General features: G+C 37.6%; 2 protein-coding genes and 1 pseudogene across 2 annotated transcripts; 2 read left to right on the top strand and 1 right to left on the bottom strand.

Moving 5' to 3' along the window:
• The first annotated feature begins 1,538 nt into the window (after positions 1–1,538).
• Positions 1,539–16,464, top strand: LOC111347333 (uncharacterized). Its single transcript, XM_088745007.1, has 7 exons — positions 1,539–1,742; positions 5,360–5,465; positions 6,512–6,628; positions 8,987–9,148; positions 9,947–10,024; positions 10,674–10,741; positions 11,305–16,464. Exons 2-7 carry the CDS (start codon positions 5,408–5,410, stop codon positions 14,569–14,571), a joined length of 3,750 nt encoding a protein of 1,249 aa, XP_088601133.1. The 5' UTR covers positions 1,539–1,742; positions 5,360–5,407; the 3' UTR covers positions 14,572–16,464.
• Positions 16,395–20,860, bottom strand: LOC148716118 (neuroglobin-2-like). Its single transcript, XM_088745681.1, has 4 exons — positions 20,375–20,860; positions 19,789–20,078; positions 18,341–18,602; positions 16,395–17,573 (listed from the first exon to the last, which is right to left on the bottom strand). The coding sequence occupies exons 1-4, from the start codon at positions 20,378–20,380 to the stop codon at positions 17,427–17,429; spliced, it is 705 nt and encodes a 234-aa protein (XP_088601807.1). The 5' UTR covers positions 20,381–20,860; the 3' UTR covers positions 16,395–17,426.
• Positions 20,860–21,463, top strand: LOC148716117 (uncharacterized; annotated as a pseudogene).
• Positions 21,464–22,886: the final 1,423 nt, after the last annotated feature.

Raw genomic sequence — 22,886 nt, 5'->3', positions numbered from 1 at the left:
GTTGAAAATTTTCCTTGTAGTCTAATCAATAAAACAGCGAAGCAGAGGTTATTGTACATGAGGTTTCATTATTTGTTAACTCTAATGTTGATGACATGGAAATTGTTGTCTTCAGTAGGAAAAGCATTTACGTGCATAAATTACGAAAGCGATTCAAGTAAACCATGTAGTCCATAAAAGGAAGTATTTTGTTGTAAAGCCTAATCTAGCTCGGTGTTGAAGTTCAGGGCTTCAGGATAAGACTTTCAAGTTTTGAAAATTTCCTGGTCAAACTTTTATTTTTCGTTACAGTTACCTTTGTTAGTATACTGGAGATGTCTAATAATATCATTGTTGGTTTCTAAAAGATTTACTTACGTAATTTAAGGCTCACTTTGAATTTATAGGACCAGTTCTGTGGTCAACAGTTAAAGATATATTGTATCCCAGCTGCTTTAGAGGAAATTTTTAAGAACTCAATACTAACTTGGCAGATTTTCGTAATTACTATTGGTGTTCTGGTAATAGTTAACCTCGTAGTAGAAGTTTATGAAAATCGTTCATTTACCTTAGTTTGATTAACTCCCAAGTGCTGAAGAAAAATCCTCCCAACTAATGAGAATACGTTTCGTTGTTCCTCAGTTCTGAAAATTTACTGTTATGTCTATCAAAAAATAGTCCTCCAGTCTCGATTTTTTTCAAATCTCATTGATACTTTGTTTGTCAGTATACCAAAACTGTAAGGAGAATTTAAATTGCGATCAGTTTTGGAAGTTAATGGGTTAATTTTAGTGACTGCGTTTTGTCTTTAGCGATTCAATGTGGTTTCTTGTGTACTTATTTCGAACTTCTTTATAGTGGAGAAATATATAATATGTGAAAGTAATGTTTATCATTGTTTGTCACCATATTCTAAGGATTTACAGCAAGTGAGATGCAGAGAAAGGAGATCCTGTCAGGACTTAAGTGCTTGTGTTGACTCGCGCGCACCAAATTGATCATCAGTGCAGCGAACAGTTGTCCTTCTCTCAAGCCCCCTTCCCCCTCCCCCTAAACAAACGTACTAACTCTCTTCGATTGCATTTATTCCAATTTTTATCGTTCCCTGTACGGTTCTCCCTACGCCGACGGACGTGTTCATCATTTTGCATCTCGGCGTCTTTTTCTCCACCCAAGTTTAACATTTTCGAATCCCTTTTTTCCCTTTCGTTTTAAGGAAACTAAAAATTTTCGCATAAAAAGGTATGACATATTTTGATTATTATACGTTATCTTAAATTGTCTGGACAAGGCACAAGTGAGTCAGTTAGCTGATATCCGTCGTAATCTTTCGAGGCCCGGCGGCTCACACCTGACACGAACAAGATCCTCACGAGAACTCAAATTTGTTCGTTCATATTCAAGCTCTTGGCTCATTTTTATATTTTAAGACCTTAATGACCTTAATGAACATTTCTTCACCATAAAACCGGAAGTTCCATGATAGCTGAACCGTTTCCTCTTTCGCGATTTTTGCGTCAAGCTTGCTTGGAATCATGGGCTAGGGGTTTCCCTTAGAAGGCAGCTTTCAACATTGGGTGCTGTCGCACGGTGTGTTAAACACAAGTTTATCTCGATATTACCAGTTCCAATGAGCGTGTATCGAAATTTGCTCCCTTTTCAATCTTGGTGCATGACATTACGTCAGTTTTGTCGCAGATCGGGATGGCGCGGTCGTTTAAAAGCTGACTGACAGCCAAACGCAGGCCGTTTTCAAGTCAGAGGTGAGCATTATATTTGATAGCACTATCTGTGATTAGTTTGCGTCACAGATGATGTCTAGTTTTAAAGCTAACGTTTTCGATTGATCTTTTCCCCCTCACATCAGTCACAACATTTATTTTACGTAAGGTCCACTTAATGGGAAACAAATATTTTTCTCTCAGAATGTCTGAGACGCTGCCATTAATTTCTCATGAATAATTTGCATTGATAGTGTAGCATGAAATTGTAATGAAGTTTCTCGACTGAACCTGACAGATGTTTTTGTAGACATTTTCGGAATTGTTGACTACACGTTTCCTTGGCCATCTTAAATTGGTTATAAAAGAGTCTGAAGCTAGATTTTTGAAAGGTTTCAAAGATTTTGATATCCTGTTTGACGCTGATGACGCACTTTCAGTTTCGATGCCACTCTTCACTTAGCAAAAGAACAAACGAGTCAGTGTTTGAACTTTCATATAGTCAGAATTATCTATAAGGAAGGCCGGTTGAATTAAAATGGACTTTAATCAGACAAGGGTTCAATGTTAAGTAGGAACATACACATTATTATGTCTCTCCCACCTTCACAAGAAAGGAATTTCATAAACAGGTTTCTAAGAAAGTTTGGGTTGGCCTCATGAATATTCCAGTTGCAGTAGACCTCATCGCCAAACTTGATATATATTTGAGCCTAAGTTTTAACTTAATGGAAACTTACTTAAATGTGTTTCCCGTCAAAACACAAACGATTTTATTCTTTTTCATATCCACTGTCTTTCCCGTTAATAACACAAGCGTCTTTAGTCTCTCACATATCCAAGGACATTCAAGGAAAAGCAGAAGAATTTATCAACGTTTATTAAGAAAATTATTTTATTATATGAATGTTTATTTTGTGTTAATTCAACCGTTTTGTTTTTGTTCTTGCCATCAGAAAGGCTAAGTGTTGACAAATTTACTCTTCCAATGATATCCAATCATAGATTATATTCCTTTCACCAATACTTCTTACTTCAGCGTCTAGTTAAAAATCAAAGACAAAAATTTACTTTCGGTGCGTGGCAACTGACTTTATTTGACTAAAATAACGATGATTTGTTTTAAAGAACTTGATGGAGAGCATTGCGCTCATTATTAACATTTTAATGAAATGACCCTGTTTTGCATTTTTGCTGAATCACTCCCATCAACAATATTTTAATTGTTTGTGAGTCACTTGAGTTTGGCCTGATGGGCCATTTCCTGCAAGTTCTCGAACTTTCTGGACAAAAAGCGAATTAAGAAAATGTCACAGGCTGACCGTGAGTTTTATCATTTGAAATTTAAACCTATTGATATTTCGATATTGGACATGTAAGCAGGGGAAATGAAAAACAGCTCTTAGGAACCTCACGTTGGTGGGACTTTCGAGAAGCAGGCACCAAGAAAAATAAGTTATTGTAATCAGCGCTCTTTCTACGTCCTCTTCGTGAAATTAATTGCTGGTTACCCTCTAAAAATGTATTGTTCCACCTGTATTTGTTTCATAGTTATAGTCTGCTGTTCCTTTATCGTGCGCATTGAGCTAATATTTAATAGCTTTTGCCCATTTTCTTTTGTGAAGATACAAGTATTAAACAGAAACGAGATAGGTTAGGAAAGTATTGAACAAAGCGCAAAGTTACACAGGATCTAGAGCTATGACCGAACACTCATTTTTAACATTAGAAAACGAATGTTATGTATCCTATCTTTAGAGTTATTGTACTCGTTCTCCATAGAACCGAAAGCTCCGTAAGAATATAAGTTTATCTCGATATTACCAGTTCGATTGAGCGTGCATCGACCTACATTTGGAACCTTTTCAATCTTAATGACTTACTCGCATCATTTACTTCTCTTAATCTCCGCTTAATGACGAACAAATATTTGTCTGATTTGCAGCCATTAATTTCTCATGAATAATTTGCATTGATAGTGTTGCATGAAATTGTAATGATGTTTCTTGACTGAGCCTGACAGATGTTTTTGAAGACATTTTCGGAATTGTCGACTGTACGTTTCCTTGGCCATCTTAAACTGGTGAGAAAAGAGTCTGAAGCTGGATTTTTGAAAGGTTTTAAAGGTTTTGATATCCTAACTGTTTGACACTGATGACGCACTTTCAGTTTCGATGTCACTGTTCACTTAGCAAAAGAACAAACGAGTCAGTGTTTGAACTTCCATATAGTCACAAAATATCTTTAAGGAACGCCGGTTGAATTAAAATTGTCTTTAATCAAACCGTCAAGGGTTCAATGTTAAGTAGGAACGTACACATATGTCTCTCACACCTTTACAAGGGAAGGAATTTCATAAACAGGTATCTAAGAGAGTTTGGGTTGGCCTTATGAATATTACAGTTGCAGTAGACCTTATCGCCAAACTTGATTCATGTTTGAGCCTAAGTTTTAACTTACCCACTTTCTTTAATGTCGTTCCCGTTAATAACACAAACGTCTTTACTCTCTCGCATAACCAGTGATATTTAAGGATAAGCTGAAGAATTTATAAACTCACGTTTATTAAGAAAGGAAATTATTTTATCATGAGTTTGATTTTGTGTTAATTCAACCGTTTTGTTTTTGTTCTTGCTAGCGGAAAGGCTTAATGCCGGAAAATTTACACTCCTAATGATATCCAATCATGGTTTATATTTTTCCCTAATATTTGTTAGTTCAGCGTCTAGTTAAAAGTCAAATACAGAAATATATTTTTGGTCTCCTAGCAACTGACTTTATTTGACTAAAATAACGATGATTTGTTTTAAGAACATTTAAATGATCTTTAGTCAGATAAGGATGCAATGTTAAGTAGCAACATACATATATGTCTCTCCCACTTTCTCGAGGGAACAAATTTCATAAACAGATTTCTAAGAAAGTTTGGGTTTTTCCTTCTGAATATTCCAATTGCAGCACACCTTGTCGCCAAACTTGATTTGTGTTTGAATCTAATTTTTAACTGAATGACAACTTGCTTAAATGTGTTTCCCGTCAAAAACACAAGCGACTTTACTCTTTTTCTTATCCAGTGACATTCAAGGAAAAGCTGAAGAATTTGTCAACGTTTATGTAGAAAGATAATTATTTGATCACATGAGTTTGATTATCCGATAATTCAACTCTTTTGCATTTTTTTCTTGAATCACTCTTGACAACAACAATTTAATTTGTTTGTAAGTCGCTTGAGTTTGGCCCGGAGACCCATAATTCGAAATTTCTCAAATTTCTGGACAAGAAGCGAATAAAGAAAATCTTAGAATAGTGAGGGTCTCAGCCTAAAAACCAATCTATTCTGTTTTGTGTGCTGATAATTTCGTTGTTTCAAAACTATTGATATTTTGATCTAGAACATGCAAACAAGGCAAACGAAAACAGCTCTTCGTTACCTCAATTTGTAGGACTTTTGTGAAACGGGCACCTGCGAATGTAAATTACTATGATAATGCTTTTCCTACTTCTTCCCCGTGTTATCAATGGCTGCTTACCCGATAGGAATATATTGTTTTACCTGTGTATGTTTCATGGTCACAATCTTTGGACTGTTACGTTAACGTTCCTTTATTGTGAGCTGATATGTAGTAGCTTTTGTCCATTTTCATTTGTGACGACACAAGTATTAAACAGAAACCAAAGAACATGCGGCCAATCTCATCTCACTGACCATGGAGAGAAGTCCAATGAAAGTACCAAGTGAAGATGACGATGAAGATGCTTTATCAGGTGAAGTTCAAATTCAGCATAAGTTACTAACCATCTACATGTAGTAAGTGTTCTAAGAACTATGTTAACAAAGAGATCCCAATGGAAATGCATACTTTTATGACACCGCTCCAACGAATTTTTCAGCACAACCAGTAATACTAAATACTTTTATGCTCATTTCTGGGACTTTAAATCAACAATTTCTGCAATTTCAAAAGACAAAATTTTTAACCTTAAGTCCCTTAAGGAATTTTACTGTCACGGTGGAAATTTTCATCGCGAAATTTAATGCCTTCGCATTAAACATATTCGTCAACTTTCACCTTTTTAATAAGATTTGTTGTTACTGATAAGACATTCCATAGAAAAGTAAGAAATACTTCGATCCGATCTGACTCAATTTTGCGGCTTTCTGCATTTAAAAGTTTATCAATGATCGTTGTTCCTTGACTAATTCGTAAGTTCTCTTCACTTTAGTTCAAATCTAAATTAGTACTGTCTAAACTTTTTTATAAGAAGGAAGTGAAAATTATTTTGCTTGATTTTTTTCAAAGTCGTCCTGATGAGAAAGGGACAAACTACGATATAAAAACTGATTCAATACGATTATCCAATCAATATCGTTTAGCAGCCGATAGCGTAGGTAGCATGACGTACCCTTCCAAAATACCACAGAATGTACAATGTTTTACGCTCATGCTATCCTATCAGATACTGAATCTCTGAGCGGCTACTTTTCTGTTGAAGGGTTGCTTGGTTTATCTAATGTCTGGCATTTCTACTTAACGGCTCCAGTGACTCCTCTTGCGAATAGACGTAGAAAATTAGCAGATAGCCTCGGGCCACTAGTATATATTAAATAAATTTGTAAAGGAAAGTAAAGGGATCGTTAACGCTATTACTTTCTAACGGAAAAGAGTTTAATTACATTTCGTGTGTATCTCTAAATGAACTATAGGTGAATATATTTTAGAACAGGGCACAATTCCTGTCTTTTGAGGTTTTCCCTAATATCTACCCTTCTGTAGGTAAACAATTATGAAACTCTTGTGATATATTTCCAGACTGGGTTCTCTCTTCAGTGGATACGGCCAGACCTCCAGTCACAGCTGCGACGGACAGTGACACAGCTACACCTGTTGTAGATGATGCTACGGGTTTTGAAGATGACACTTTACCGGGTAAAGTGAAACTACATAATTTGTTTTTGAAAGGAAAGGTGTCTTTCACTACTGCGTCAATTAGAACAAATGAAGTCACAAACGAACTTCAACCACTTAGTTTCGAACTTATTTGGAACAACATAGACGATGCAAGAAGACGCGAAACGATGCAGTACAAGCGAAATCAATAGCAGGTAGACTTTCTTGTATGTGTCTGGATATCCTGGCCAGAACACGGTCAAGGCTACTCGGATCTCATAACAAGCTGCCCTAAACAGAGTCACAAATTGTGAATATTAGCTCACCTTAATAAGAAAAGAACTTCCATTTCTCTGAAACTGCATAAGCCCTTTTTCAAGACGCCGGTGGATTTGAACACACATTCAGGGAACTGATGGAAACTAAAATAAATATCGTACACGCCTTCGCGTTTCTTGCATAAAAGATTCGGTAGACCTTCGCTGGTGTCCTTTACGAAAAAAGATTTGACGCACTCTTTGAAGCATAACCGCCATGCACTGTATCTAAATGGAAATTTATGAAATGTGCTATCCGGCAAATATTATTCCGTTTTAACTTGGTGTAATAGGAAGGCAACTGAAGGGCGACAATTCGAAACAGACGCTATTCCTATGAGCAAATTGATCGGGTATCAAATTTGACGGCACAAGTAAAACTTCTGAACAATTCACATGATCTTAAGGGGTTGGTTCTCAAAATCCTGTGGCGATTTTTCGATATTCTTATTGGTTGCTTTGCAATCTTTCTGTCCAGTTTGATTGTCAAAATGTTATGAAGACAGGTTACGTTGGAGGTCTTTACAGGAGATCAAATTCCCTCACACTTTGTTTTGGGTTGGTATCTTGGGAGTCTTCAGTTCATATTTCCGGGCAATCCGTAAAGTTTTAATAACCTGTAAATTCGTTCAAAGAGGACATATTAATGGTTGCTAGTCGGTTGTGAGTCGCGGAGATTGCCCTAATTCCTTAGGATGAGACCTTTTTGCCATTCCTCGTCGAAATTTTCTGGAATTTCTCTCGTCGTTCCGGTCGGCTTCCTTTTCACTTTCTCCTAAGGACCCTTATCCTTTTTACCTTTCCTCATTCCCTAGCTTGAATTTATTGAATAAAAAGATGCAAAAGAGAGACTTCACCACCTATTCTCGTGATACGGTTCTGGAGATCATCCTATACTGAGCATATCTTTTATGTTACACCATGTTTTTCACTCCATGATCTCTTGCGATAAAATAATTTTCACACGCTCAATTTTCTGTACATTAATTTATTGGACCTACTCGTAAATGAGGGCAAAAGCATAGAGGAGACGAAAGCTGAGAGCATACATTCGGATTTGTAGATGCGCATTTGTTATGTGTATTGATCCATTTTTGTAAAGCAAATGGCTCAGAATACAAATTAGTGGATTTGAACAACAAAGGACCTCGCCCCTTGAGGATCTGCAAAGAAAAAGCTTAGGATCTGATTTTTTAATAAAAAACCACTGGCTCAAAGTTACAAGTTACACTGATCTACCCGCTGTCTCGCTTATTCTGTTGAGCAAGAAAAAAGACGCACATATGACACCTTTGCAGCCATTTAGCAAAGGCAAGCTGGAGTGTTAGTGAGGGAGACAGACTTAGAGACAGCTGGACGAGGGGTCCATATCTCATTCGTGATTTTCATCCTACTTTTGTTGCATGGCTCTACTCTTTTGCCCAAAAATGTAAATTAGAGGTCTCTCAAAGTCTCTTACAAATTAGGCTTTGAAAAAGTAATTTAGTTTCATTCTGACTTGATATTTGGGGTATCCGGTCAATTCGCCCCCCCAACAAACTCGCCAACATAAAACTCGCGAGCACTCGAAGTCAAATCGCAATACACTTCCACTTCTTAACATTTGTATGATATGAGTTTCATACGATTTCATTGATATCGGCGGAAATCACTTAGCAAAAATCCCTCGCGAAATAACACTCTGGTTTCGCTGTTCGCAAACTGATCATAATCTTCGTGATATCAACATGTGTTATTTCGTTTAACGTTCCATTATTGAGAGCTACACCTAACTTCAATAGTGAGTCCCTTTTTCTTCTCGCAGTATACTGCTACATATTAGCTTTCATTTGATGTAAGTTTCACTAGAGAGGCTACAAGTAACGTTTAAGTCAAATCACCACTTGTGGCGATTTGACTTCGAGTGGTGGCGAGTTTTGTAGTGACAAGTTTGTTGTGGTGGCGAATTGACCATAAATCGATATTTTTTCGTTACCTAATTAATTTGAGAGAAAGAAGGTAGACTCTTTTACATGAAAAAAGTATGCCTCATACAAAGCTGTCTAGAAATTGACACATGTCTTTACTTTCTTCTTTGCAGTTAGTGCTGATGTTTATAAGAATGAGGGTAATGAGGCCTTCAAGAAAGGAGATTTCCTCAATGCTATTCACTTATATACAGAAGGAATTCAAGTGAACTGCAAGGACAAAGAACTGAAGGCCAAACTGTATAATAACAGGGCGATTGCACATTCTAAACTGGGTGAGATAATTAGACGTTCAACAGCATTTTGTTCTTTTGAGGGGTTTTAGTGGTTTTCTGAAAAATGTGATGATTTTAAAGATATGCCCAAAAAGCAATTTTCCGTAAAAATATATCCCTTCTGTTGGCCTGTTGATCATAAAAACTAAGAAGTAATTTCTTACCCCAAAATCAATGACTATCACAAGTTTTATCTAAAACTATCTTAAAAGTGAAGGGTTTGCTACTGTAGAGCTAATTTGATATCTTTCTTTTAAAAACAGGAAATCACCCGAATTCACCGAGTGATGCAAAAAAAAGTGATGATTTTAAATAATTTCCAAGACAGCAATTCCTTGAAAAAATATATCCCTTATCTTGGCCTGTAAATCATCGATTAGAGTTAAATATTAAACAATTTATATAGAGTCCGTGATGTAGAAAGGGTTGCCCGATCTTCCGTGCCGGTGGCTCATGTTAAAACCAATCGACTCCAGATCGAATTGGAATTTGGAATGTTGGGGAGCAGGGATGGCATAGTGGTGAGAGAGCTTGCCTCCCTCCACTGTGGCCCGGGTTCGATTCCCAGACCTGGCGTCACAAGTGGATTGAGTATGTTGTTAGTTCTCACCCTTACTCGGAGGGTTTTTCTCAGGGTCGTCTGGTTTTCCTTCCTCTGTAAAAACCAACATCAAAGAAATTAAGAAGTAATTTATCACCCCAAGAATCAATGAACATCACAAATTTTTCCTAAAATTATCTTTAAGTGATGGGTTTGCTACATGTAAAGCTAATTAGATATCTTCATTTTAAAAACAGGAAATCACCAGGATTCACTGAGTGATGCAAAAGCTGCTAATGAGTTAGAACCAACTTTCCTCAAAGCGATTGTGAGAGGTTAGATATGTTAGTTGCGATATAACGAAAAAACCAACCTCATCACTCTGAGCATAGGTGAAACTAACTCTTGTCGCAATTAATGGACTACTGTGGACCGTTGTGTTTGACCTTTCATTATGATGAGAACTTTGAGTTGGGATGAAGAAGTAGTCGGTGTTGAATACAAAAAAAAACTGAGCATGACTGTTTTAGTTTTCTTTTTCTCGGTGGCAAAAGTTAATCAGGTGTCAGATATGTATTTAGTCATTGTCCAGCTGTTTTGAGAAGAAGATGGACCTAACTTAACTCAAACATGTCAGGAGACTACTCATTCTTCAAGTATTCAACTTCAGGTGCTATACATGTAATAATGATATTCCTAAAAAGACTGCTTGTCTGAGTAGATTTTATTTTCTAAGTAAACTTCAAATCCTATTTTGCTTCACTTCCTGTGAATCAAACAATTGAGAAAGTAAATTAAATATGTTAACTTGACCTAAAGGGAAACTTTAAGTGTTAATATCAAATAAGTTTTACTTTGTATTTTGATTGAGTTTGAAACTTAACCAGCATATTCCTTATGCGCTGTCCAAATTTAATTCAAATTTGGTGAAATAGATGGTCATGTTCAGGATCAACTAAAAATTCTTTGTGTTGTTTCCCACAGGCGCCAGTGCCTGTGTTGAACTGAAGAGATTTGAAGAAACAATCTCTTGGTGCGAGAAGGGATTAGCTGTATCCTTTGAAGGAATCTGTACTTTTTAACCGTGGGTAATGGAATTATTTGGTAACTCGACATTTTATGGGTGAAAACACAAAGAAGGATATCAATTTACTAGGGTACTTTTAAGCTTATACTTTACGTGACTAAAAAAGTGGGAAAAGTGATATACTCTTTTTAGCCATGACCTAGACATACTCTCCCTGCCACAAATGGTACATGTTTTTGGTTAAAGACCCATATATTCACTCAGTGTATATATATCGTACATTGGTTAATGATCTCTCTGAAACGCGTCAAGAGGCAAGCTTAGTAATGTTTATGTGGTGATATTCTCCCCCCAATTTGTCCACTACACACCTATCGCTCAAAGCATGTAAAACAGTCGTCTGATGTAAAAACCACATTAGTTAAAAAATCGAGCCAGTGCTCCCAAGCATTTTGAAAAATAGGGGTTATCTATTCAGATATTAAGCCTTCCTTATCATAAACCAATGTGACCAGAATCACCTTTTTTCGTTTTGTTTTGTTTTTTTTGTAATGCTATACAAACGGTGTAACCTTAACGTTAAAAAAGATCGAAAAAAATAATGGGATCTTGAAGTCATTGAGACTTCAGTCTGTCAGAGAAAAGTCCCTGGAAGACAAGGATCACATCAGTTGTAACCTTGCTAGTGCAAGCTCAGGTGGCGTAAAGAAAGTAATAGACTACTATATTCAACTTGCTAAAGTTGCCAAAGAAAAGGGTGACAAGTCAGCTGAAGGGTGTGCTTATGCTGAACTCGGAAATGTTTTCCTGAGTGTAGGCGAAATCAGAAGAGCTGTAAACTGCCACAGCCTTTGTCTTTATATTGCTAAGGATCTCGGTGACAAATCCCTAAAGGGAAAAGCCTACAAAGCTCTTGGCAATGCTCATCACAGACTGGGTGATTTAAAAAAAGCCATAGAGTACCAAGAACTACACCTTGAAATAACTAAAGAAGTAGGAGACAAGTATGGGGAGGGTATGGCTTATACTAATCTTGGCAATGCTTATCACTATCAAGGCAATTTTAAAAAAGCCATAGAGTACCATAACCTAAGGCTAAAAATGGCCAAACAATTAAGAAACAGGCATGGAGAGGGTTATGCTTATGGCAACCTTGGGAAAGCTTATCAATCCCAAGGTGACTTTAAAAAAGCCTTAGAGTACCATAACCTATATCTTAAAATAGCTAAAGAGGTAGAAGACAGGCATGGGGAGGGTTGTGCTTATGGCAATCTTGGTATTGCTTATCATTCCCTGGGTGATTTTAGAAAGGCAACTGAGTACAACAACCTACATCTTATAATAGCTAAAGAAATAGGAGACAAGGTTGGGGAAGGTGCTTCTTATGGCAATCTTGGCATTGCTTATCAATCCCTAGGTGATTCTAAAAAAGCAGTAGAGTACCTTAACCTACATCATATAATAGCTAAAGAGGTAGGAGACAGGCATGGGGAGGGTAACGCTTCTGGCAACCTTGGAATTGCTTATCTATCCCTTGGTGATTTTAGAAAAGCCATTGAGTACCACAATCTTTGTCTTAAAATAGTTAAAGAGGTAGGAGACAGGCATGGGGAGGGTAGGGCTTATTGTAATCTTGGCAATGCTTATTGGAGTTTGGGTGATTTTAAAAAAGCCATAGAGTACCACAGCCTACATCTTGAAATAACTAAAGTGGTAGGAGACAGGCATGGGGAGGGTAGTGCTAGTTGCAATCTTGGCAATGCTTATGAATCCCTAGGTGATTTAAGAAAAGCCACAGCGTACTTCAACGTGAGTCTTGAAATAGCTCAAGAAGTAGGAGACAAGGTTGGGGAGGGTACTTCCTATGGCAAATTTGGCCATGTTTATGAATCCCTAGGTGATTTAAAAAAAGCCATAGAGTACTACAACCTTTTTCTTAAAATAGCTAAAGAGGTAGGAGACAAGCATAGGGAAGGTAAAGCTTACGGAAGTCTTGGCAATGTTTATCAATCCCTAGCAGACTTTAGAAAAGCCATCGAGTACCACAACCTACATCTTGAAATAACTAAAGAGGTAGGAAACAGGCATGGAGAGGGACAAGCTAATGGCAGTCTTGGCAATGCTTATCAATCCTTAGGTGATTCAAAAAAAGCCATAGAGTACCTAAATCTTCATCTTGAAAGAGCTAAAGAGGTAGGGGACAAAGTTGGGGAGGGTAAAGCTTATGGCAATCTTGGCAATGCTTATTTTAGTCTGGGTGACTTAACAAAGGCCAAAGAGTCATACTACCTACAACTCAAAATTGCACAAAAGGTCGAAGACAGATCCTTGGAGGCAAAGGCCCTCTATTTATTGGCACGCGTTTTCAATTCGCTGGGTCGACTGCCAGAAGCCGTTGAACATTTCCAGGCTAGCATAACCTTATTCAATGCTCTGAGGATACTCTTAAAATCTAAAGACGAGTGGAATGTTAACTTTCGAAATCAATATCAAAAAGCGTATACGGCTTTGTGGAGAGTTCTCGTGAAACAAGGTAAGATGGACGAAGCGTTCTTTGTTGCTGAGAAAGGACGAGCTCAAGCTTTGAATGACCTCATGGAATCCAATTTTTGTTGTGGAACATTTCAGTCTAAGGGAAACGATAAAGATTCGGCAAGTTTATGGAAAATTCCATCAAACGCTGTCTTTCAAGCAGTGTACAAAGATGACGTCTATCTTTGGGTTGTGTTCGAAGGAAAACAAGTTCAGTTAAGACGAAGTACACTCAAAGGTTCTGTTTTAGAAAATGGTGGAGTTAGCCAGTCCATTGAGTCGCTTGTCCTCGGTGTTTATACACAACTTGGTGTTCGTTCTAAAGTGAGTTGCGAGAATCGATCTTTGGATGATTTGAGGGAGAGCCGTGAAAAAGGGGTTCAGAAAACCGAGGAGTACACTCCTCAACCCTCTGTTCAACCTCCTGTTAAACAAAACAAATGCTTGAGCACTTTGTATGACGTCATAATAAAGCCCGTGGCTGACCTGGTTGAAGGGGCTGAACTACTCATTGTTCCCGATGGACTGCTGTGGCGCGTTCCGTACGCTGCATTGAAGGATGGTAATTCTAAATACCTGTGTGAATCATTCAGAATCCGACTCGCTCCATCGTTAACAAGTCTCAGACTCATTGCCGATTGCCCAGAAGATTATCACAAAAGCAGTGGCGCGTTACTTGTAGGAAATCCGTGGGTAGCTGAGGTTACTAACAGCCAGGGTGAGAAACTCCTAGAGCAGCTTCCGTGTGCTGAAGAGGAAGTAGAAATGATCGGACAGCTTTTGAAGATCACTCCAGTCACTGGTAGACAGGCCACGAAACGAGAGGTGTTGGAAAGACTCAGTTCCGTTTCCTTAGTTCATTTTGCGGCACACGGATGTTTGGAAACTGGCGAAATTGCTCTCACGCCTGACCCACACCGACTATCTACGGTACCAACGAGGGAGGACTACATTTTAACAATTGGGGAAGTGTTGAATGCTCAAATTCGCGCCAAACTTGTTGTGCTTAGTTGCTGCTACAGTGGCCGGGGCGAGATCAAGGCTGAAGGTGTGGTCGGCATTGCACGCGCCTTTATGGGGGCTGGTGCTCAGTCTGTTCTGGTGTCCCTTTGGGCCATTGATGACGAGGCTACATTAGAATTCATGAAATGCTTTTATCGTCCCCTTGCAGAAGGTAACCGTGCAAGTGAGTCTCTGAACCTGGCCATGAAAAGCCTCAGGGAATCAGACAACTTCAGCGACGTCAAACACTGGGCGCCCTTCTTGCTGATTGGAGATGACATCACTCTGGACTTCAGTGCAAAGAAAGGAGAAAATTCATAGGTAAAATCGCATCCCTCAACATTTTTTTTTTCTCATCTCAAAAATAATGATTAAAATATGGCACAAGAACCTCGTAGTTTTTTTATATTTATTCTCTATTTTTGGAAGTTTTAACCATTAACGCATCACAAGTTTACTTGTATTTCAAGCTATTTCAAATATGATTGATCTTTGTTAGTTTTGTGAAATGGAGCTTCACATGTGCAATTTTTATGTAGTAAAGAAGTAAAACAGACTACTTTATCATATTTTGATTTGTGGAATTGTCTTTAGTCCTACCTTTGCAATTATCGTCTTGCCGAAAACATCTTCAATCCCCCATCGCAGCCATACGCGGAATATTTTGTAAGTGTGTTGCAAATTGACTTCTGGTGTGCGTTTCCATGTCAGAAGAGATGGTTTATCAGACTTCGTATCACCGACACCACTTAACCGCGAATCGACTCACGGTAGAACGATTCGTCAACTGCCTTTGATGATACGCAATGGTTTGGGTGTATAAGACAACCCTCTGACACTTTCTCACAAATTGATATTATCTTTTTAAAAATCCGGGTTATGTTTTGTAAAGTTTTTTTTGCGAATGTAATCCATCTAAATCCAGTCTAATTCTGTTATTGCCAAGATTGCCATTCAAAGCATGATTTAAAGAACCAAGCAGCAAACATGACTAGTGTATCTCATTTGTTTGGCCATGTGCTTTAGACGTGAAGCCCACTTCGTTGAAAGTCATAAGAGTGCGGTTAATTTGGGTTCCTTTCATCATTCAAACCTTTAAGTGTTCATTTTCAATGTTTTAAGAAAGAAAACCAGAGAGAGGGTTAACAATTCTCCACTTAATTCAAACAAAGAGAAACAGAGATGTAGAGTAATCTCTCAAGTTTTCATTTTTGGGAATTTCTAATATACATGACAGGGAATGTTTTATTTCCAGAAGGAAAATATTTACGCACATGAAATATGTCTACAATTAGAGGAAACTATGCAGTGTTCAACAGTAGCCATATCTGTAGAAAAGGCGTGTGAATAAAATGTGACTCAGGTCAGTGTTTGAAAAGGTTGAGGGCTTTAGAATAAGGCTTTCAATTTTTGAAATTTTCCTGTTTAATTAAAGTTTTTCTTTGCTTTGAACATATCTTACTATAATTTAAAAAATATCTCCGCTATTTGGAACATTTTATGTATTTAGGACTGGCTGGGAAGTCAAAAGTTAAAGATATATTGTATCCCAGCTATTTAAGAGGCAATTTTTTAACATCAATCTTAATTTAGCAGAGTCTGGTAACTACCATCTGTGTTCTGGTAATAGTTAACCTTGCACATTGTTAAATGTGATGTAACGTAGGATTTTTGAAACAAGCGGGAACAGTTTTAACAAAATATTATTGGTATAACGTTAATGTATTTAGATGTAAAGTAGTTAGTAGTTCGTTTCATTTCTAGTTTAAGATAAGTGTTCATTTACCTTAGTTAATAAGCTCTTGAACTCCCAAGTTCAGAAGAAAATTTCTCCTAACTGAAGCGAGTACGTTTCTTTATTGCTTGATTTGGAGGATTCATTGTTACATCCCATTTCTAAGTGAAGGTTGTCCTTCCAGTTTATATTTTTGTTAATTCTCATTGACACTATATATGTTTGTCAGTATATTAATACTGTGAGGAGAATTTAAATAATGATCAGTCTTGGGAGTTAACGGGTTCATTTTAGTGTCTTTGTTTAGCACTTATTTTACTAAGTGATTATGACGATTTATTTTAGTTCCCTGTTTAATAATTTTGTAGTTCTTTTTTATAACAGAAATATATACTGTACAAGTACTGTGTTAATTTGTATTATCTACCTTTATTTTGTAAGGATTCTCAACAAGTGAAATACAGAGACTACAGATCTTATGGGGACTTCAAAGCTTGATTTGACCCGCGTGCGCCAAGTTGATAATCTGTGCAACTAATAGTGTACTAACATTCCATGTTTCAAGCCCACCCCTCCCCTCCCACTTGAGAAACGCGCGTCATCTCTTCGGTTGTATCTCTTCGGTTTTAAACACCGACGGACTCGTTCATAATTTTTCCTCACGCAAGTCTTTATCATTTTTCACATTTGCGCATTCCTTTTTACTTCTTTCTTTTGCTGCATCCTTTTTTCTTTTCCATCGTTCAACAATTGAGAGAAAAGTTGCCTCGAATCATTAATTCAAAGTGAACCTCATGATTCCGTTCTTTCCAAAACTTGCATGACGCTATCAAATGCTTTCTTTAAAATGTTGATGTTCAGTTAGTCTTAGAGACTACTCCTGCACTTAACATATACCGACTTGAAGTCGTGTTCCCGCAAGACATTGGGTAAAAATCTTTTTCATTTGATCTGTTTTAGAGGCACCTCAAAAACGTCCAAACCTGAGTAGAATTAAAACAGAACTCAACCATCATAGCGTTAAAACAAATAGAGGCCTTCTATGGATGACAATCAAAGTTGATATTTTAAATAGCATACTTCTATTGCATTTGGTCCGTCCTTACGTTCTTTTCCTTTAAACCATCTTTACGCGCACTTCTTTCATCGTCCTTAAATTTATTCTTCCGCGCGCTACATTAGACGCGATCGTCTCCTTGTCTGTTTCAGTTTCACTCGTCTCAATCCTCGTTCAACGTCAGTCTTCTTACAACTCGTATGCCTCCCTACTCCCCCAGAGTAGTTGTTGTCAAGATCATTTTTTCCACTCTGATTAACTTGAGGTTTCATTAAGTCACTTCAATCCACCTAGGATAGTGTACACTTAACATCATCTCTAGCGTCCTTTCAGCTTTCAGTTTGACCGGATTCCCAGTACACAAAATCTCTCACTTTTAAAGTGTCACGTGCCAGTGTTTGATCTCCTCAGTCCTCTCATCACAGATGCAGTTATAAAGCGAAATAGCTGTCTCCAGGTCTCGGCGACATAATCGGTGCATTTTGTTGGAAACGAGTCCTTCAGTGTCCAAATTAAGGCTTCTTCTATCATCTGATTGGGAATGGGTCAAACTCCTGCTCAAGGTCCACCTACACAGGAAATCCAAGATGGCGGCAGGCCAACAGAGTTGGTAGCCGCCATCTTGGATGCAGACGCAGCGAAGACCCTGGAAAAGAGTTTTGACAAAACAATAATTAAGAAAGCATAAGTTGCTATAATACTTCCTGAGAGGTGGTAGACAACAACTTGAGAGCAAACACTTGCGGTCCATTATTCAACTCCATGCCTCCTTACATCGTAGAATAAACTCCTTGAATACACACGCCTCTATGCCCCTCTCCCCCCTCTTTAATAACACTATACATACCTCTACTGCAGTTTTTATCGTTATACAGCACAATACAACAATATGTATCCGTTAATAACACTATATATACTTCCCTTTACTGGTTCGAAATCAATGGTTCGAATCCCGTACAGGCCTGATTTTTTTCAGGTCTGATTTTCGCTATTGCATAAATAGCGCTCTCTACTGCGAGGATCGTGCATCATACGTATCTAATACCGCAGTTCAAAATATATGAACTTCATATATTCATTGTAAGTATAGTCTAGCCTTGTATAATAAAAGGTACCCCTAGATTGAGCTACATGTATGCTTCCCTTCACAGCAGTTTACATCACAATACAGCGCCATACATCAATATGTGCCCCTAGATAACACTATGCTTCACACTTCTGCAGTTTACATTATCATCCAGCGCTATACAACAATGTGTAGCATTAAGTATCCTTGATCAGCATAATAGAATACATACATCGAAATGTTCCAGTCTCACAGACCATGGTTTATGTCTTTCTCCAAGGTTCATCAAATACTCCATGAAAATCTCTGCGTCATTTATAGAAAACACTGCATTTTCCAGGGCAGTCATGACTCGTCCGACGTGAAGATACATAGACCGAGAGTTGATTACGTCTTCGAGTTTCAAACTCTTAAAGGCGGAAAAGTTTGAAACACAGTCATTCATTAACATCATTCTAAATTCTGAATAATGGGATCTCCATTTACGTTTATTTTAACGAACGAATTCCACTCCCATTGTGCCAGTTATGTAACAGTATCTGACTGCGATTACATAATGGGACAATTTCTGGTCACGCGTTGTTTACATAACATGAATTGTCACGTGCAGTATTTTTCCCGCCGTTTTGCTATATGTATTACTTTGGTCCTAAATAAATGGTTGAGTTAAACAACACAACACTTTACAAGTTATACAAAGAAGTCAAGACATTGAGCAATGTCCACAACAAAACACAGCTACAGAGTTGTGAATCTCCATCCTCATTCCCATTAGAACTATGCTGTTAGGAAGGTAGTGTGCATGCATGTGTTTTTAAATTCAGTTTTGCAAAAAAGTATGGACCCGTTTAATTGGCAAGAAAAAAGACAAAATACGCAACAGCGCCCGTACATTTTTCGGGTTATTCTCCACAACCGGCGCTCGGTTTCTGGCGACTTGTTCAAGTATATTACAGCACTGTTTAAGACGTAACTTATCTCTTTATACAATAGGAAATAAACAAACAACAGGTGGCGCCTTTAAATGGACAAACTGAGCACGTTATGATAAGTAGGCAAGTCTTTCTGCAAAAATGGTTATCAACAATTCATAAACATCGGTAGTAGCTGTGAAAGTTAACGCGTTATATTCGATCTTTTTGCATTTGGAAAACCCATTTGTATCTATACGATGACTAGTCCTTTCTCACACAGATGTGGAAATTATTCTGAGCCTGATCTGGTCGCAGGTGATTTAGATAGTTAAAACGTGTCAGCAAAAATAAACAGCTACTGATCCTTTTCATTAACTTGTATATTATTGTTCTCAGCTCTCCAAGAAATGCTTCATTTTTTCTTCTCATTTTTTAAATGACTCAAATCTTTGGATTTTTCGTCCAGGGTCGAACTTTTCTTGTAATAAATTTGGATTCCAAAGACACAATGGTGACCTAATGACATAATTTATTAAAAAAAAAAAAAAAAAGCAATTCAGAGATAAATCCATTTTTGGCGAACATCACTTTATAAAAAACAAACATAATAATCTAGTTTGAAAGGTGCACGCATTACTGCTCGCGTTCAGTTGAAAAAGTTACACAAGAATAACTTTTTTTTAACGGGCGGTCTCGACATTCATTTTCTTTTTTTCGTGGAATGAATCACAACAAACCAGAAATAGCGAGTATTAAAAACACTTACCTTACAAACATTTTCTTCCCTATGACGCTCTTAGCCGGCTCAACAAGTTTCCAAAATTCTCTTAAAATGCATTTTTGTTCGTGTGATAGCGGAATGTCTCTGATTCTCGAAGTCGATGTTGCTGCAGCAACTGAGACTACTGTTTGGATTCTGTTATTACGCGACGCAGAACAACCCGTGGTATTTATGGTTTGGCTGTCAAATGTAAAATGAAGATGTGTGCTGTAGACGTCAACTAAATAGATTAATGAATCCAGCTGCTGTTCCACACAAGAGAGAGTTGTCATACTCTGAAATGATGGGTAAACACTCTGACGTCATCTGTACAAAACGTATTTTTTTATATCGACCAACATCTTGATGTAGTTGTTCATTAAGAAGAGACAGACAAACGCTGTCTCTACAAAAATTACTTAATACTTAAATGAATGATTCGTGCATGATTGAAAATTGGAAAATCTTTTAGCATTTTTCCCGACAAGAACATGCTGGCATTAAGTCAACACTTCGATCAGCTATGAATTGGCATTTCAGATATGATGATCGCGTCTGTCAGGTATATTTACAATTGCATGAGACGTTGTACCTCCATTTAAGCTCTGATTTCTTCCCCTCGCTGTCTTCAACCTATCTAACTGTCGTCGTACAGTCTCCCTCTGCGATTGGGCCATTTGGTAAATGTTGTTTTTCTAGTTTGCCGATGCATGGCGTGTGATAATGAGAATTTTGAAATTTTATTTTTTTCTAATCACCAGATGTCCTAGGAATTTTATCCGCGATATTAAGCGGAAGCCACGAATTTTCAACCACAGCTAAAGCCCCAAAAGTACAAACAATGTGCAACTATACACAAATGTATTGCGTGAACTTTCCTTCGTTCTTCAAACCACTGATTTTCTAATACTTATGCCGTAGTTTTAAAATTATTTCATTGGAATAGTGTGCAAATGTTAATCGTAGACTAAAGCTGGCTTGATCTGTTGCCATGGGCCATCTTGTAAAAATTTTCGAAAAAAATATGTTGATGCGAACGAATTATTTTTCTATTGTAACTCCTACATCCCTTAACGGTCGGATTCAGACGGCGAATTTAGGATCCAATCCACCGCATATCAATGCAAGAAGGATACAGCTCTCCTACTTTCAGGAGAGTTAACAATAGTGTGGCTGGCCTCGCTATGTATTTTCACTGCCATCTTCATAGCTACTTTCCGGATTGTTCCTCAGTTGCCTGGTTACAAGGCAAGCTTATATCAGCTCATACTTGTTCCTAAATTCTTGACTCTCGATCGGTTTTCTTCTCACTCTTGCCTTACGTCGATACATCAATCTTTTCATTTCTATCGAGTCTTCTTCGTCTCGGGTCATAATTTTTTTCTTGATGGTAAGTTATGTACTCAGAACTTTAGCCGTTGGATTTCTAACTAACGGTCTTCGAATTTTTTTATTGTTACCGTTATCAGTCTGATGGCTACCCTTTTTAGCTGTGAGTGTGAAAATCCGCGAGATGCATAAAGGATCCGTAGCTGAGAATCCCCTAGATATGGATACTATAAACACACTTTTGGCAGTTTTTGGCACCACCGTTGTTAGAATTTCCTTAATGATTTTCTTTTGGGAAAAGCTTTTCAGCGATGATAGGAACATCCTTTGCAACCATATTCCATTGGAGTGAAAAACAAGAAACGAAAATCACACCCGGGTTCCTACTCTCATCCCCAGGGACACTCATTTTCATTTATTTCAAACTCGAAGAAATGCTTGTTAAATGTGTTTCTGAGACTTATATTACCTCTTAAGTTTAGTGCGTACAGTGCCTTGGAAACATGTAAAAATGAGAAACAATAATACTGAAGTTTAGCTAATGAGAACGTATGAAAAGTAAGAGAATAATGTTACGGGAAGCGCTTGAGAAGTACTGTATGTAATTTTAAGGTGTCCATAAGAAGTATGCTATGTTTTTTTGGGAGATTTCTATTCCAAATGCAATCTATTTGGTTCACTTTGGTTGCTTTTGGCCTCTCATCACTCTCACCAGTGGCAGGTATTAACAACGTATGAAAAAAAGGGTTAAGGTTCTAAAGAAACTGTGGTGCTTCGTCGGTATAGGTTCAATGAGATATTTTGGTTTTATCAACTGAGGTGAACGTAAATTGGCCACCGTACAGTTTCCAAATCGGAATGTTCCAGCGTCAGCCCTCCTCAGTGTGAATAGAAGGATTGAGTTACAACAGCTATCAAAAAATCTAAAAATATAAGTAGGTCATCCCTGGGTAGGAAAATCTGAAAAATCCTTTCAGAGAAAAAACTGGAAATATATTCCCCGAAGCAGTGTAGCGCCACAAACCCTCTGAGGTCTAAATATGTATGCAGTAATTAAATGATAATAAGATAAATAACAGTTTATGTTCACGGTACAACAGAATTATGTAAATATATTCCAAGAGCAATTAGTTTCTAATATTTGTAAGACTTACCTCTTAAGTGTTATTTTAAAAGTGCTGATGAGATCAGGGGAAAGTGAGAAGTAACAAGGTAGTGTAGCTTACTGGAATTGGAACTTGTGAGACTCAGGGAACAATGTTAAGCAAGGGCACATGAGATGAATTTTTATGTATATAAATATGGTGAATAGTCAGTTTATAACTGATTTTCGCGAGTCGCCAGCCGTTGATAAACTTATAATTGATTTACCACTGATTTTAAAGCACTTCCGGTTACGAAGCGCGTCATAATTATGTACACTTCAACCTTGAATTGAATCATGGTCCAGGGGACTCCTTCCTTTCACAAAACAGATGCCATTTTTTCATAGCGGCGGCAAGTTTGCAACTCAGAACGGTTTATTGAGATTCTTCGTCCCATAACATACCTGTGGAGTCTTACTTGATACTTTGTCAGTTCTCGTGACTTACTTTGAAACATTTCCACTATGGACTGAGTTGGCACGGTCGCAAAATAGTCAAACGTTGCTTCCGTTTCCGCGACAGAGGTAATCAAGGAAGCGTGGTTGTATCAGATATTTAAACACAAGGTAAATACTTTTATTTCGAGTTTCTCAGTTAACATTTTCTTCTTCAAATATTTTAATCTGTCCT

Source organism: Stylophora pistillata, chromosome 14, assembly GCF_964205215.1.
Source record: "Stylophora pistillata chromosome 14, jaStyPist1.2, whole genome shotgun sequence".
NCBI classification, from domain to species: domain Eukaryota; kingdom Metazoa; phylum Cnidaria; class Anthozoa; order Scleractinia; family Pocilloporidae; genus Stylophora; species Stylophora pistillata.
Note: the sequence above shows the minus strand (reverse complement) of the source record. Positions and strands in the feature narration are given on the sequence as shown.